Raw genomic sequence first — 17,991 nt, forward strand, 5'->3', positions numbered from 1 at the left:
TCATTCTTTATCACTGACTCATACTGAGAAGCATTTACACAGGTAGCTGAGTGGGACTAATCACATGAGTATGTACTTTGCATAATTAAATCTTTCACAATTAGGGATATCCCCTGACCAATCAGAAGTCATGTCTCTATTTCTTACATGATTACATTATAACCAATATCCTTTTTTCATATAAAGTATGAACTTTTAACAGAGGCTATAAAATACATTCCTAATTTCATTTTTAGCTATAGGATGCTGGAATATGGAAATGAAAGGTTTAAGCCCACTGTAAATCAGCATTCTTACCTGACGAGACCCGCAGTCTGTCCCCGTGACACAGCCTTCTCATATTGCTTTTTTGCAACTTCCTTTTCTTTTATATTCCCAGGATAGGTAACACCATCAATTGTCCTACAGATGGAAAAAGTATCTAATTTAGTGAATGATTTGTATTGACACATGAAAATATTATGGGTTATTCTCTGTTCATCATCTTGTTTGCTAACAAGCAGTTTTTAGACTTGATCTTGCCAAGTGCTGAGCACTTCCTGTGAGGTGATGAACACCTTCAATTTCCAGTTACTTCAGCTGGAGTTAAGAGTTCTACACCTTACTAGATCAAGACCGATTCCTCGTCTGAAAATAAATAAATGAGCCCAATATTGGGCTGATGGTAACAACTATTAAAATCTTTGGCAAACTCCTATACCATGGCATGGTGAATATCATGTTTTGAACAATGACACCAGATGACATATTGTAACTAAAGACAAGAAGGTGTGATATTTTCCTCCATTTTCTGGCCTTCATCTGCTTTCAGCTACTATGTTCAAATATTGCTTCTACAATAATGGGATAATTGAAGTTATAATGTCATGATGGGAAAACTGTAGGCAATGGAACATCTTTCTAGAGATCCTAGGTTTGAACAAGTGTTATTTCTGGAAATTTCCTTTATGCCCCTGTGGAAGGGTAGAAAAAAATTGCAAATTAGTGTTCTTATCCACAGATGCACAACTGTCTGAAGGTCCCACAAATACCCTGCATCTGTACTTGTATCATTAACTTTGTCCATGTAACATTTAAAAATCAGCCTAATAGTAAAATAAAAATAAAGATCTCAGTTCAGATTCTTAATGCTGCTAGTCTATATTTCTCTGTATTAAACCCATACAGTCTTAGTCCATGCTAGAAATAGAAGTTCTTCTCACATGCTGAAATTGGTAATGAAGGCTGTCTTAGGCAGATCAACATCAAAAAACACTTCCCTAGACACATTGGCACGATTGACTGCTCGGCTAGTGATGACATTGTGGGCAAATCGGGAAGTCACTTTGCTGTCAATTTTCATGCTGTAGATTTCTATGCCATTGACAATCTGGAGAATAAAATGGCAAAATAACTACCAGTTACATTTGAGCACTGTGTAAATCAGTAATAATTCAATAAAACAGAAATAATCATAGTAGGAGTCCTAGCATTTCACTGCATAATGGAAAAGAACAAGTTCTGTATTTGTTCAGGACCACTAGGGTACAATGAAGTTTGCTTGGATGTTTTTAATATTGTCCATAATCAAGCTACTATGTGAAAATAATTATTCTAATAACAGTAACTATAAGCTCAGTAGCAAAATGCTATCTCTAGAGTTGAGTCGGCACTTACTATAAGCTCCTACCTTCAAGTATTTATAACACTTTGAAATTTTCTTTTACTGCATCCATAACTCCTGTGCATGCTCAGTATTGGGTGGACACAACAATACAGTATACCTCTGGCTTATGAAACCAATGATTGCTGTAACGAGCAGCTGAATGGCTGGCTTGTGCAGCACACACCTAGAAGGTGCCTTTGTATAAAAGTGCCACAGATAGAATATCAAGGAGGATAATCTGAAATGAAATTGAGTTGAAGGGAAAAATTCACTCCCTAAATAGAGATCCCTCACAAGGCCTGTGGACCGCTTAAAACAGGAGCTATTTCCTCTACAAGTTGGAAAGGAAGTAATGAGGGAGGAAGATTGTTCCTGTATTTCTTTCAAATACTTGGGAGATGCTCAGTTACTATGGTGATGGGGCTATATAAGTACATAGCTAAATAGATAGATACAACTATTTAGGTAACTCTTCAGCAACAACATGTACCTTTTGCACAAGAATAATATTTAGAAGTGCCCCAGGATTCTTATGGTTGGGGATGAGAGGAGATAGATGACTGCAGCCTGGCTGATTCACTAAGTATTTAGATTTGTGCTTAAGTGGGATGGACTACTGAATTGGGGTCTAAATGCCAACGGGCATCAGCCTTAAAGCCACTTGCCTTCCTTGAAGGAAATACTTAAAAAGAAGATAAAATGTTTCTGTTAGAGGCATAGAAACAATGCCAAACAGTTTTGTTGTTTGAAATACAAAATGGGATTAGCTATTATTTGTTTGTTCTCTTTTTACTGCACAGAGCCTGACTGACTCTGAGTTTGGGATATTACTGTATATTATGATTACCTAAACCAAAAACCTCAAACTAGCACGCAACATTTACCATGTGTACCTAGAAATAACAATTACTCTTGCTGTGCTCATTATAGTGTGACAGAAGTCTTGAAAATAGTAAGAGTACTTTATTAATTGAAATGTGAATCCATCACTGCAGCCTGGATAAAAACAAACCCTCATTTGGTACAATATCCTTTGTTATAAATTAGAAGAGAACTTACCAAGTCATCAGCACTTCGCTTCTGTAAAGAGAAGAAATTGAAAAATTGTCTTATGACTATTGTAAGAATCTGCATACAGATAAACCTACTTAGCATCTAGGTAGCACTTCAGCATCTATATAGCACTTTACAATCTTCCAAGTCAAATGGGAGTTTTGTGTGAGTAAGCAGTGTAGAGCCAGCCCATAGTTAGTAAATTCAAGGTTGATTCATCCTTGTGTTCTGGTACCATGTGCTAGGTAAGTTATTTCTACGTAAATTATTGGGTGCTGGAGTTAAGTCTGGGTATATATGAGCAGTCAGTGGGAGACAATAGTTTTGCCCAAGAAAAGAATGAGTCATTCAGGATCTGGCCCATTTATTCTGTTTGTAAAGCCCCAAACCCTTCGGTCCTGATTAGCTAATAATGGGTCTCGACAACTGTGGATTTGAAAGTTAGAACTCAAATGTTGCTGGGTTTATGTTTTTGCTCAGGAGACACTGAACAAGGAGCAAAGATGGGGACAGAATGAAAAACAAATACAGATAAATTGAAAGAAAGAGGGGAAAGAGAAATTATAATAAAAAATTAAATACAATTTAAATGCCACACAGAGGAGACACATGTACTAGCCTGGATTGGTGGTAGTGGTGGATTTTGTTTGTGTAGAGGGTGTCTCTTCAGTCCTTAACGTATAGCATAGACTTCTGTTTGTATGTGCTCCCCTCTGCTGCACAAAGTATAAATTACTGAAGAACCTCTAAGTGTCCCAAGATCCATGGGTTGAATCCCTTTTCATTCCACCCAGGGAACAACCTGGTCCCCCTAAAGGCATGATCAGAGAGAAACTCCATGTTTGGGAACTCAGTTTCCGGGCCTTTAGGTAGGTATTTCCCACATGGAGAACAATTTGGCCTTTTGGAATCTCCCTGGGGGAAAGGGGATTTGTGAACTTTAGCTACTTATGTGAAACCCAAAATATTTAGATATACATGTATACATCCTTGAGGCTTACTCGTCCATATATTTGTGCTGCTTCAGGCCACAATTTTCACACCATCTTGCAAGTCAGTGGTGCGCAAACTTTTCCAGTCGCGCCCTCCCTTTACCATTCACGGAATTTGTTGTGCACCCCTCCGTTACTTGTTATCTGAGGTAATCCCTGACCTCTGTGCTGCTGCTGGAAGCAGCGCTGCCTTCAAACCTGGGTGGCCAGATAGCAGTGGCTGCTGGCCAGGGTGTTCGTTATCTGCAGTGCAGGAGGACTGGTGTTTGTTTTGTTTTGTTTTTTTAATCCAGCTCCATCCCACCCCGCAGTACTTGCTTTATTTTTATCCCACTCCCGCTATTATGGCAGCAGGTCCTGCAGGATCTGTGGGATCCCAGTTTCTTTGTGCCCCCCCCCCAGCCCAGAGAACCTCTTGTGCTTCACGGAGGGGCATGCCCCCCAGTTTGTGCACCACTGTTATAAGTGACAGTATTTCTGCTGGACAGTGGTGGTGGATGAGGTCACTATGAAAGCATGTAAACACAGAGAGGCTTCCAGAAATTAATGTTTGTTTTAAATCGGTATATTTGCTCCCACTGTAGGTAGGCTGTGCAAATAAGAAAAAAGGCAATTTTACAGATCAGGGAAGGCCACTATTTCAAAATGAACTCTAGGAAGTTTGATTACAAATTCCTTCTTTCTCTTGGTTCAAAGTCTCATTGGTGATATTCTGTTTTTGGAAAACTGGCTTTTTGTATTTATACACTCTACCTAACATGGAAGCAAATGTACTGAGATTTTAACCAACATATTACTATTGAAGATATGGATATGCCCCACAGTACCACCCTACAGTCTTTAATTGATTTATCCTCACACACACATCCCTGTGAGGTAGGGCAAAGCTATTACCCCCATTTTTCTAATGGAGAACTGAGGGTCAGACACCTAGATTCTCAAAGGTATTTAGTCACCCACCAGTAGGGAACTAGATGCCCAAATACATTTGAGGAGCTGGACCTAAGTGACTTGCCCAAGGTTATAAAGGAAGAAGTTCATGGCAGAACAGAGACTTGAAGACAATTCCTAGGCTCATGCCCTAACCACTAGAAAATGCTTTTTTTTCCAGCTAGAATCTTATTTCTACCTACTCTGTCTCTCTGGCAACCCAACTACTCTTATGTTCTCAACTGCCACCTCCATGCAAGTGATTCCTATATATACCTCTGTTCAGTCTCACCTCTCCAGGTGTGACTCAGATGTCTACTTATGAATGCCCAAATGCCATTTCAAACTCAGTCTTTCCAAAATTGAATTTCTTTCCTACTCATCCCCCTTCTCCGTCTCTCTATCCTTCCTGTCTCATGGCCTCGGTGTCATCTTTGACTCTTCACCTATCAACCCATACTTACTCTCAAGTCCTGTCACCTCATTATATCACCAAAATTCACCCTTTTGTTATTGTCCTCACTGCTACAACTCTTTCACCTTGATAACTGTAACCTGCCCTTTTCCAGTTCTCCCCTCTCTCCTCTCCACACTATCCAAAATATCGCTGTTAAAGTCCTCTTCCTTTCTCCTCATTGAACATGTCTCTCACATCTCTCATTCAATAGCTTCATTGCCTCAGTGCTTCTGACTATGTCATATTCAAACTCCTTGTCCTCACTCTCTATTTAATCTTGATCCACTTACAACTGTTTTCATTTCATAGATTTTCAAGGTGGGATCATTATGATGATCTAGTTTGACCTCCTGCATAACACAGGCCATTTCCTCCTGCTCCTCAATTTGCTTCCTACAGGTCTATTCAACTCTCATTCAAGTATTTCAATTTCCTTCAAATCAACGGAAGGAAAGACCCTTGTAGTTAGTCCCAAATCTCATAAAGCACCTTGTCTTACCGCTGCCTTCGTCTCTTTCATGGGATTAGCTTCATGCCTTTGACTGTGCTGCCCACTGTGCCTGAGACAGATAATCTCCACTTTCTATTAAGAGTGGCTTTTCTTCATCAAATTCCTCCTTCAGCAATTTTTCAGGAATCCTCCCTACCTTCTTGCCTATAATCTCGTCTCTCCTATCCCTGGACTTTTGTCCCATGTTTTATCTATCTTAGAACAAGGAGCAGAGAATGTGACCCACGCTGTGTAACTGTTAAGCATTACATAAATAACTTTTATTACTACTACTTCTAATACAATTCACATAAAAATTTCCCACCATTGCTCTTGTAACTTTCTTCAGTGCTTTATCCAAGTGGAAGGTTCTGGCGATAGCCCTCTGAACATACATCACAGATTACATGCACCCACTCATTGCAAATAATGATTTCAACTTTATAAGTCATGCACTGAGGTACAGACTCCCAGGGAGTGAAAAGTTAGAATTACTCTGAAATGTCAAGTGACTTTGAATTTCCATATGGGGGTGGGGGAGAGTGAGGAGCTTCAAGACACTTTTAAAATCTGTTCTTTGGTTATATTACAGCCAATTGGGTGACCTGTCTACTAGATTTATACTTGGAGCCATGTGAAAAAATCCACTCCACTGGCAAAGAATTCTTTTTTTTTTTTTGCTTCTGCCACTTCACTCAAAACCAAAACAGTTATTGCTTTCGCTATGAAATGTTTGTCTTCCTGCCTAGAGTCACTTACAACCTTCAGCTCTATAGTGTATCCAGTTAAGTAATTTTGATTGTGGATTCATAAGAGAGGGACAATGGTGTTTGTACTTAATTTTACGTAATTATACTATTGTTACACATGTAGGCAGGGTCTCAGTGAGATTTCTCCTGACATCTAGTGATGAACTGGGGAAAAAGACGTCAGGCACAGACCATATTTGCACAGACAAACTAGTCTGCCTAGGTGTTCACCAGACAGAACTGCTTTGCAAAAGGGGTTCAGTTTTGGCTGGTTTGGGGTTACAGCTCACATTAGTACTGAATGCAGGGGTAATGAAAAGTTATCTTTATTGTATGAGTAAAGGGCAACAGAACTGTACCTAGCCTGTTCTGATCCCCTAAACTGAACCTCACTTGCTAAGCAGAAGGTAGGGATGCTAAATCCCAGTGAAAATGAGAGGGTGTGAGAACAGGTGTTCCTGAGGATATGGACTCTGCCTAAAATCCCCCCCCCCCCCCCCTAGTGTTTAAAGACTGAGCTGACTGGATTCAGCTGAGTCCTTGTTTCTGTTCATGATTACAAGAGCTGAAATCACTGATGAGCAAGTCTTGGGGCTAAGCCTTAGAACTGGTGTGGGGACAGTGTTGCAGTGAAAAATAACTAAGGTGGCAGCAGAGAGGTTCCCCACTATCCAGTGAAATCACACAGAGCTGGGCTAAGTGATGGTAGTAGAGAGAGTGCAGCAGCAAATTACAGTTGCAAGTGGTGGCAGAGAAAGCGGCAGCAAGCCAGTTGCAGAGGCAAGCGGCAGCAGCAGCAGAGATATTGCTCAATTGCCCCCCCCCATTACAGGGGTCAGAGGTGAACTCAGGTGAATGCAGCTCTGAACTCTGTCTTTGCTGGCTATGGATAACCAAGTGTGAATGGGATGCAGTGGAGGGAAAGGCGAGTGGCATATTAAATGGACATTTGTTCATTAGACTGTCACACCACAAGATAGGAAACTGAGGCGAAAGAGACTGCCCAACGTACTGTGCGGTGGGTGTTTCCTTCTGGTTACATGCTTTCATATCATGACTGAGGTGTTTTCCAAAATTAATGCTGGGTTCCCTTTTCCTTTTAAGTTTTTTTTTTGTTATACACAGACTCAGTGCTTGTGAGTGGGGAAGTATTGCATTTTGGGTTGCTGTTTATTTTTCCCAGATATCCAGTTCCATTTTATCTTGTTCAGAGAAACTCCTAGATATTGAACCCAGCCCTTATTGCTGCCGACTCCACCAGGCAAAAGGGTTACGTTCACATATCTTTATCATAGTTTCTGTAAGAACTATACTTCTCCTCCTCCAAGAAGTTTCTAGGCCATGAAAACAGAAATCCCATCACACCTATATGAGATTCCTCCAAAGCTGAGTTGATAAATAAGGTAGTGTAAGGAAGCTTGTACCACTGCTACCCATGCTGTGAATAAGCAGAGGACTTCAATTTCCAAGGCTGTCTATCCAGTAGAAGCTTTGCCATTGACAATTTTACTTTGTGCCCCTAGCCCAGCTGCAGGTGGTGGAGGTGCAAAGGGAGTTTTATGGCACCTCTGATTCTTGGGTTGGTTTGGCCCCCAAGACCAAGTTAGAGCAGACCGAGAGCTGCTCTAAATCACACCTGTCTGACTGTGGCCCCAATGGCAGTTGGCGATTACCAGAGGACAGAGCTGCTCCTGTCTCACCCTGTCCCTCTGGCCATACCCCCTACTCCACAGGGCCAGGAATGGGGTGGGAAGGAACCTCTATGCCACACAGGAATTTCCATTATTTCAATGGAATTATATCCTCATAAAAGTGGCATACCTCAGTGGACAATCAGCTCTACTCTTTACAAGCTTCTGCATGTACCTTACCAGGAATATAGCATAGAGTTGTGGGCATCTTAAATTCAGAAAGGTTTCAGCATTAGAGCAGAAATACAGAGAACAATAACAATTATGTGTCAGGGGTGAATCTAATTTATGAAGGAAGCAGGAAAGAGGTACAACTTTATAATTGTGTTACATAATGACTAAATAATGGAACTTGTATATAGTATTGTTGTAGCTGGGTTAGTTTCCCATGTTGGATCATATTAAAGAAGTTCTGTATTAAAATCACAAATGAGTTTGATTCCCCAGAGTTTAAATTCCAGGGTATTACTAATTAAGAGGTCTCTTGGTTTTTGGTACTGTTTCTCTCCCTCTATGTGTGAAACTTGCAAGCTGCTAACTGTGTTAGTACATTCTAAGACAGAGTCTGTTCTCAAAGCAATTCACAAGAGAGAGAGACTCAAAGCAATACTCTAACAACAGAAACAGCACCCAGAGACTCCCCACCCTTTTGTTGTATTAACCATTGTGATTAAAATAGAGATAGAGGATGTATGTGGATGGATGCTTGGTGTGGATAATAACTGAATGATCAGGGAGGTGCCAGCCTAAGAATCCAGTGTCCATCGGCTGAAGAAGGTGTCAAGTGGAAATAACCAGAGGACCCCACCCGGAGGGCAGACTGGAATCCACCCAACAGCCTCAAGAATGGGAGAACCAAAGAACAAGATAACATCTTGGAGCCGTCAGGAATGTGCTATCTGCTGATTGATTCAGCAACAGCATGATGAAGCAATTCCCATAGACTGGCATAGGAAGAAATTCCTATAAAAATAGACTCTAAAAAGTGAGAACTTTGGGGTCTGATTCTGCAAACCAACTTCCAGGAGCATCAGATGAGCATCTGACAAGGCCCTGCTCCCTCCTCATGTCCAGGCCACCTGGCCAGTGACTTGGCATGAGCAACTCTAAGGCTGGTAACTATGATAACAACCTTGCAGAACCTGTGTGTGTGTGTGTGTGTGTGTGTGTGTATGTTTGTATGAATGAATGAATGTGAGAATAAATTTGAGATTGAATGGAATGTTATAACTATAACTAACTGCTTACTATGATCCTTTCTGTATTCACAATAAATGTGGTATTTTGCCTTTTTCCCTTTAATAAGATCCTGCTGGTTTTTATTTTATTGGTACAACACCCAGACCTGAAGAAGAACTCTGTGTTAGCTCGAAAGCTTGTCTCTCTGACCAACAGAAGTTGGTCCAATAAAAATATTATAATGTCATTTCAAGAGCATTTTCAGTCATACATCTCAAAGTACTCTGAAAAGGTGGATAAACATTATAGACAAGGAAACTAAGGCACAGAATGGTTGAGACTTGCTAAAGTATATACAACCAGTCAATGGAAATGAAGTGGTCTAACTCTGCCCTACCCTGAGGCCACAGTGCTACCAAATGGAGCTTACCATAACCATCTACAAGTCATTGAAACATGGAAATACAGAGAAGGAAGAAAAAACGTTTCTTGTGGTTAGGCATACTGGCACAAAATGGAGCAAAAATATTTAGACTGAATATTATGAAGCATTTTCTTACACTGAGATCTAGTTAAGTATAAAAGAGTGTCCCTTGCGATGTGGTGGAAGCTCTGCCATATTGTCATGAAATTCACTGAAGGGTACAATTCTGTCCTGGCACCCAGGTAATGGACATGATCACCAGAAAGATATTTTGTGTCTCTGATATCTACTATTCTTTGGTTGGTTTTTGCCCCCAATATTTTGTTTTATTTTACAGGTGCAATAATCAGGTGCTACAGTTATCTTACCTCTGTAAAAACAAAAACCTTGAAAACATCTTTTTATATTTGGGTGAGGCATGGAAGGAGAGAAAAACAGAGGAAGGTTGTTATGAGTAGGGAAAGTGATAGTGATTTAAAAACAGAAATACAGAAGTTTCTACAATAGATGACTCAGGAGCATTGTGCAGCCCTACAGATGATCAACTGTCTCAATTCCCTCATAAATTCAGCAGATAGGGAAGTGTCCATTTTCATGTTAAGTTCAGCAGCAGAGGGAGTTCTCTCAGCTTAACCTGCCTGGTTCATTCAAAAGTATACAAGGACCCTATCTGCCTGGCATAACAACCATATCCAGCAGAACAGCAGGGACACCTGATTCAATAGGAAGCACAGGAGGTGTATGCCTGCCCAGTCTGCTTGAGGTCTGATCCTCTGTCCCTAGAAGTCAACAGCAAAGGTCCTAGTTGGGTGACGAGATATCAAGTGTGAAAAATTACGACAGGGATGGGAGGTAATAGGATCCTATGTAAGACAAAGCCCCTAATATGAGAACAGTTCTGATAAAATCAGGACATCTGGCCACCCTAGATCCTAGTGCATTCAGTGGTTCATGAATCATGGAAGCAGTAGCTACCTGGTGGATTTTAGTTACTTACCTTGATGTTCCTGAAAGGTGTTATAAAAAAGTCTGATGTTTCAAGCACAGGAATCAATGCCAATAAAATGTAAAACAACAAATGGTTTTCCATGTTGGAAAAATGAGCAATGCTACTTTGAGGGTTATGTGCTAATAAATAATACCCTATTTAGTCTGTTAATAAACAACCAAATGTGAAAACAGGGGTTAAACATTAGGCAAATGGGGGGGGGGGGGAAGAAAGCAAATAGTGAACTTTTGAAGTTATAACAAAGTTTATAGAAAACATTTGCAAAATCTCTGTTAAAACGTTTTAATTACAGTTAAGAGTGAAAAATATATTCTCTCTACCAAATTAACATTTTGCATTATACCTGAGTGACTGAATGTCACAAAATCAAATCTCCATTATGGTTATAACATTAGCCTTACATTTGCACACATGCCTCCAACCCATCTTCCACACATTCCTGCCCATTTTCCACATACAGGTCCACACCCCATTGTAGTAACTATACCCAGATGTACAGACACTCATTTCTTAACCTGTGTATTTTTATATAATATAATATATAAGTTTTAATAAAAAAAAATTAAGTACCTACCCCTCCATGGCTTAGAAAGCTTTCTTCCATGCTCCTGCCCTTCTGCTGTTTACTCTCTCATGAGCTGGAGACACCTATAGCCTTATCCAATGCCAGAAGTGGCAGGTTGGTGGATCAGGAATTATTCAGTTCAATATAATTTGATGTAAATAAGGCAAATAGATGTGGCAATAAGGAGCATTCTCCAGCATAAGTGATGAGTGGTTAGAGATATATGGATCCTGAGATAAAGCTGGTGTAACTAAGAATTTACTGGTTTCAGAGTAGCAGCCATGTCAGTCTGTATTCACAAAAAGAAAAGGAGTACTTGTGGCACCTTAGAGACTCACAAATTTATTTGAGCATAAGCTTTCATGAGCTACAGCTCACTTCATCGGATGCCACAAGTACTCCTTTTCTTTTTAAGAATTTACTGACTTTTTAGATCCTAATCCTAAAAATACTTAAGCACATACCTAACTGTGTGTGTGTGAGAATAGTCAAGTTTATGCTTGAAAATTTACAGCCCTATAATGGAAATAGTTAACTGTAACATTATGTTTAGTTTAGGTATTTTGTAAGAGGAAAAAATCTCAACTTTAAATATCTGCCCCAAGCCTTTCAGTGCTGCAGCTGTGAAAGGGACACCGAACAGAAAGGAGGTTTCAGTTCTGGAGGGTTGTTTTTTGTCTTATGAAAGAACCTTGGCCTCGAGAGAGGGGAGTAGCTATGGTGGAAACCATAGGTTTTCAATTTCCCACATTAGGCAGATCTAGCTTGTTGCTGGCACCCAGTGCCAAGAGGCTAAACAACAGCTGAAGTTGGTTCGTTACCCGGTGTGCTATACCCAATAATCACAATGGGGTGGAGAAGCAGAAAAGTTTATTTGAAGCTTCAAATAGGTACAGGGAGATTTGAATCTCAAATCCTGTACACAGAGCAGGAAGTTACACCGGCTTTTATACATCCTTTTTCCCAGCATACTTATCCAATAGCAAGCTGCCCCAAGTATCCATATAGCTAGCCAATCCAGTTCCCAGCTAGTTCCCTGGTTCTCTGTATCATTTATTAAACTATACATAAAGCTGCTTTATTCAGCATTGTTCTTCCATATCTGCCCTGTGTGGCCTTGCTTAGTTTCAGGCAGTCTGACTCTGCAACATATTGTTGCAGATTCTCAGCATAACTGCTGTGTGTGCCTCCAGGCGGGGGGGGCCAAGGACACTTGGGCCTAGTACGCAAAGCTGCTGTGAGTGCCTCCAGGTGGGAGGGGGAGCCAAGGACACCTGGGCCTAGTGCGAGGGGGCTTCATCGACACTCGTGGTCTTCCATCCCCTCGAGTTATCTAGTGGCCATGCCCCAGTGTCCCCAACAACTCTCCCCTTTGAGAACACTCAACAACCTTGGCTCTGAGTTTTCTCACTTGGGCTACTTATTTCTTTACAATATGACTTTGCATAAGCACTTTGTGATAGCCCTGAAAAGAATGACTTATTAACTTTTGCAAAAGGGTCCTAACACATGATACTGCACAGCATAATACCAGTAATACAAGCAATACAGAAAAGAGAATTTTCAATAGCAGGCTAAATAAACCACCAAGCCAAGACGACAAACCCCAGCCTGAAAACAAGGTTTGCAACCAATCGTTCTCTGGGGCAGTATAGGCAACCTGTGCTCCGGCTCGGGCATGGGCCTCAGTCTGTACCACCTTTTCATAGATCTCATAACTGCTATCATTTACATATACACAACATCGGGGCCCGACAAGGGCACAAACCCCTCCTTGGGATGCCAAGAGATAGTCCAAAGCCAGCCTGTTTTGGAGGGAAAATGTCCTGAGCTGCTGTACCTCTTTATTTAATGTTTTTACTGCTGACCTTAAATCACTAACTGAGTCCTCTAACTCTAAGGCCACTTTCTCAAGTACCATCTGCAGCCTTATAGTATAGCGGCCTATCCATGCCATGGCTGGCCCGGTAAACAGTGCGCTATTCCCAGTACAGAGCACCCTACAAGCTTCTCAGTTGTGAGGAGATTCTTCATATTGCCCTCCAATGCAGTCGCCGCAGAGTCTTTTCTCGTGACTTAACAGAGGTGTCTCGGGCATTTCTAATCTTTCCTTTGGGCAGTGTGGCAGTTATGGAAAGATGAGGAACTCCATGAGCTATATAACAGCCACCTGTCCAGTTGGCTGGTAGCACCTTGTAAGCCTTTCGGCCACATACAAAATAGTGACCCTGTAGGGCCCAGTAAGGACTGTTTCTTAAGGGGATTCCTGGGATATTTAAGGCTGCTTTGGCTGCTTTTTTAAACAATTTATATGCCCCTAAGGGGGCATCTTATTTTTTTTGATTGGGTACAAGTGGGGGCGTTTCTAATCATGCCGTTCAAATTACACTCACCATAGGAACCACTACAAACCCACCATTGGCTTGCTACATTGGAGATATTAACTGGACGGCAAGTTATATTTCCAAACCTTTCTTTTGTGGTAAGAGTATTTGTAAGAGTTTCCCTAAAAGGGGAGGAACCATTACACCCACACTGTTGGCCTCCCCTTTTGGTCTTTATCCAATACCCATCAGCCCACTGTGTAATAACACAAGAACTTTTCCCCACAGGACGCCCATAGGGATCAGATTGGTTTCAGGTAAAACATAACACTCCCTCAGTGAGTACTGCAACTGAATACTCCTGGTCCTGATAGGTGGCTTGCTGTAAAGAGGTCTTATTCCAGAATGGCGAGTCCGTTCTTTCCTGCTCTTTGGTGGTGGCTAATTCTGCTAGGGTCAAGGGCAGAATGTCAAGGGGCATTCCCGTTTTGGGGGACAGTGGAGTTGGAGCACATACCCAGCAATCAGTCTGGTTTGTTAAATTAGCAACATGGTGCGCAAGCGAAACAAAGGAGTTATGCTCCCAATATGCACAGTTTGGAAATACCAATGTAACCCTTCTGCCCGTCAGAGTTGGCAGCAACAAGGGCCGGGTTCAATATCTAGGGGATCCATTCCAATAACACAATGCAAACCGGCTTGAGCCCCCACCCAGTGACCTGGGACAAATATATACCACCCCCGCTGGGCGCCTCCAAGAGGCAATACTTCCCCTCTCGCAAGCACATAGTCTGAGTGTAGCAAAAGCCTTTTAATAACAGAGAGAAACAATGTGGCATTATGTTGGGGAAACACCACCAACAGGATTCATAACACAACCCATGAGCAAAAAAAACCCCACCCCAAGCAAATTGGGGCATGCCCTTTTCCCTTTGGTTCTTGAGTCCAGCAACCCCAAATCACCCAAAGTCCCAAAAGTCCAATGCCCCAAAAGTCTCTGTCCCTGGTCAGGGCAGCCCCAGAGTTCGAAAGTTTATCTGCGGAGCTTTACCTCCCAACCTGGGTGGAAATGGGACGGGGGTAAGAGGCACCTTACATGATCTGAAGCTGACCGCCCCATAGCTCCATAGCAGCGCTCTGCTCCGCCAGCCGCCCCACAAACTCCTTCGCTCAGCTGCGCTCCGCTCCGCCAGCCGCCCCACGAACTCCTTCGCTCAGCTGCGCTCCGCTCCGCCAGCCGCCCCACGGACTCCTTCGCTCAGCTGCGCTCCGCTCCGCCAGCCGCCCCACGGACTCCTTCGCTCAGCTGCGCTCCGCTCCGCCAGCCGCCCCACGGACTCCTTCGCTCAGCTGCGCTCCGCTCCGCCAGCCGCCCCACGAACTCCTTCGCTCAGCTCCACAGCCCACAAGCAGCTCCTGCCATCCACACACTGCTCCGCGTCGAACTGCTTCACCAGCCGTCCCGCAAACTGCTCCACAATATATCTTCAGGCTCCCCCACTACTTAACACAACACTCAGTGATTTCAGCTCTTAGGTGAATTCAGCTTGTAGTAGGGGAGCCCCAGTGCTGGTGCACTGTCAGCCCAAAGTGAGCTCAGCAGCCTATAACTAGACTTCTAATGAAATCAAAATTAGCTCTGATATTCCACAGTGGAGAGAGGAGGAAGTGCAATTAGCATGTAAGGCCCTCACCAAGGGGCCCATGCCACCAAGTATTAATACTTGCCCCCAGCCTCTCTCCATTCACACAGTTTTGGAACCCCTGACCCTTGCCTAGCGAGTGCTACTTAGTTGATGGTGAATCCCTCCATCATAACAAAAGGCCATGTACAGTTCCAAGCACAGTTCCCATAATCAGGGTAATAACAATTTATTCTTCCTGCCCCAATAACAGAGACACTGGGGATCCCACAGCAGCCAAAGTGACCATTTGGGCAGCTATGGTCTCATTCTAGGCGTGGTGGGTGTGCTTATGCAAATGAGATCGGCCCCTGAAGTTCTTTTCCACAACTTGCCACACCTCACCACCAGATGTCAGGGTGGAGCTCATCCTGACACTGCTTACATCACATACCCAGCAATCAGTCTGGTTTGTTAAATTAGCAACATGGTGCGCAAGCGAAACAAAGGAGTTATGCTCCCAATATGCACAGTTTGGAAATACCAATACAGAGAATAACTATGTTACCCAATTAATTATCACCAGAGTCTTCCCAAGCCAGGGTCTCCAGTACCTGGGTGGGCCCATTTTAGCATTAAGGTGCCCGCTATTTGTGTCTTTTAAACAGTAGCTTTAGCCCGAGATCGTCACTAGATGATGAGTCAGCAGGTTGGACGGTCCACTGTTCTGCTGACGAGGGGGTGGGTACTGCCTTCAGACGAGAGTGAGGGATCCAGTTCTTGTGTCCCTCGATCTTTGCCGCTGTATGGGAGATCAGCAGGACGTTATAGGGTCCTTTCCACTTTTCCTGGAGAGGCTTGTCTTTCCAGGTGCGAACAAGCACAGAGTCACCGGGCTGTAAGAAGTGGACAGGAGAGTCCAAGGGGAGAGGCTGGGAATCCTTGGTATACCTGTGAAGAGACAAGAGAGCAGCAGACAGGGAACACATATACTGTGACAAAAAAACCATTACCCAACTCCCATTCCCCTGACAGAACTGGGGTGCCATTCATAGGCCATGCCCTTCCACACATAATTTCAAAGGGACTGAGCCCTAATCTACCCTTTGGGAGAACGCGGATATGGAGTAGGATGAGGGGCAAAGCATCAGGCCATCGCAGTGAGGCTTCTTGGCACGCTTTTGAGAGATGCTGTTTAAGGGTCTGATTGGTACGCTCCACTACACCACTGGCTTGCGGTCTCCAGGGCGTATGGAGTTTCCAGGGGATTTGTAAGGCATGTGAGATGCTTTGAATGATTTTTGATGTGAAATGTGTCCCGTTGTCAAGTTCCATCCACAGGGGGAGTCCAAAGCGAGGAATGATCTCCTTAACAAACTTGAGGGCCACTGTTCTGGCAGTGCAGTTACGGCATGGGAAGGCTTCTGGCCATCCGCTGAACCGATCCACTATAACAAGGAGATATTTGAACCCTTGGGTCCGGGGAAACTCAGTAAAGTCTATTTGCCACACTTGTCTAGGGCCCGGAGTGGGCTCTAGGGCAGCTGGTGGCACAGGATGTCCCGGTCGGGGGTTATTCTTTTGGCAGACTAAGCAGTCCGCTTGTACCTGGGCAGCCAGGGGTCGGAGTCCGGAAGTGATAAAATATTTTCCCATTAGTTGGATAAGTGCTTCCCTGCCAGCATGAGTGGTTTGATGTAGTTTCTGCAGCACTGGCCAGATTAGGCCCTTTGGTAAGAGGACCTTCCCTTCTGGGGAATGGAGCCATCCCTCCTTTTCCTGGAGACTGAGTTTGTCAGTTAGCTGTCTCTCCTCCCCAGAGTACTGAGGGGTTGGAAGCTCCCCTACTGATGGGATAAGGGCATGCATATGGGCGTTCTCAGTCTGAGGGGATGGCAGGATGGCAGCATGCTTAGCCTCTCTATCTGCCCGGGCGTTACCTCTGACCACATCTTGATCCTCCCTTTGATGGGCTTTACAATGTACCACCGCCACTTCCAAGGGGAGTTGTACAGCTTCTAGGAGCTGGAGGATTTGGGGCCTATACTTGACTGGGGAGCCTTGGGCTGTCAGCATTCCTCTTTGCTTCCATAGGCCAGCATGAGCATGCAGCACACCAAAAGCATACTTTGAATCAGTAAAAATGTTGACCCGCTTTCCTTTTGACAGTTCAAGTGCACGGGTCAGGGCTATTAGTTTGGCAAGCTGGGCAGAGGTCCCAGCAGGCAAACCTTCAGCTTCCACAGTGTTATGGAGCGTCACAACAGCATAACCCACCCTCCTTTGCCCATCTATTACAGTACTGCTACCATTAGTGTACCACTCATAATCTGCATTTGGGAGGGGTACATTCTTTATATCCGGACAGCTGGAGTACTGGACATCTATGATCTCTGAACAGTCATGTTTCTGTTCCTCTGTTTCTGGCAAGAGAGTGGCTGGGTTAAGGGAGGGGCAAGGCTGTAGGGTGACTTCAGAGTTCTCTAACAGCTTAGTCTGGTACCGAGCAATCCGAGCCTGGGTGAGCCAAAGCCCTCCCTTTGCATCCAATAAGGCTCGGACCGTATGGGGAGTATAGATTTGCATAACCCCTCCCAATGTTAGCTTCTCTGCTTCCTCAAGCACTAGGGCAGTAGCTGTGACCGCCCGTAAACATGCCGGCCAGCCCTTTGCAACCTGATCCAATTGCTTAGAAAAATAAGCCACGGGACGTCTCCATGCTCCTAACAGCTGTGTGAGCACTCCTAGGGCCACCCCCCTTCGTTCACGTACATACAACTGAAACGGCTTAGAGAGATCCGGCAGGTCCAGAGCTGGGGCTTCCATCAATTTTCTTTTCAGGATTTTAAATGCCCTATCAG

At 43.5% G+C, this 17,991-nt stretch overlaps 1 protein-coding gene across 1 annotated transcript in view; it reads right to left on the reverse strand.

Annotated features, from left to right (window-relative positions):
- The window catches only part of LOC140915283 (inter-alpha-trypsin inhibitor heavy chain H3-like), a 45,586-nt gene extending 34,886 nt beyond the window's left edge, over positions 1 to 10,700 (reverse strand). The window contains exons 1-4 of the mRNA XM_073354866.1: positions 10,608 to 10,700; positions 2,705 to 2,725; positions 1,203 to 1,369; positions 298 to 402 (exon numbers count right to left, since the gene is read on the reverse strand). Of these exons, the coding sequence (XP_073210967.1) occupies positions 298 to 402; positions 1,203 to 1,369; positions 2,705 to 2,725; positions 10,608 to 10,700 (386 nt within the window). The remainder of the gene's footprint in view (positions 1 to 297; positions 403 to 1,202; positions 1,370 to 2,704; positions 2,726 to 10,607) is intronic.
- Between the last annotated feature and the right edge of the window lie 7,291 nt (positions 10,701 to 17,991).

Source organism: Lepidochelys kempii, chromosome 7 (genome assembly GCF_965140265.1).
Source record: "Lepidochelys kempii isolate rLepKem1 chromosome 7, rLepKem1.hap2, whole genome shotgun sequence".
NCBI lineage: Eukaryota > Metazoa > Chordata > Testudines > Cheloniidae > Lepidochelys > Lepidochelys kempii.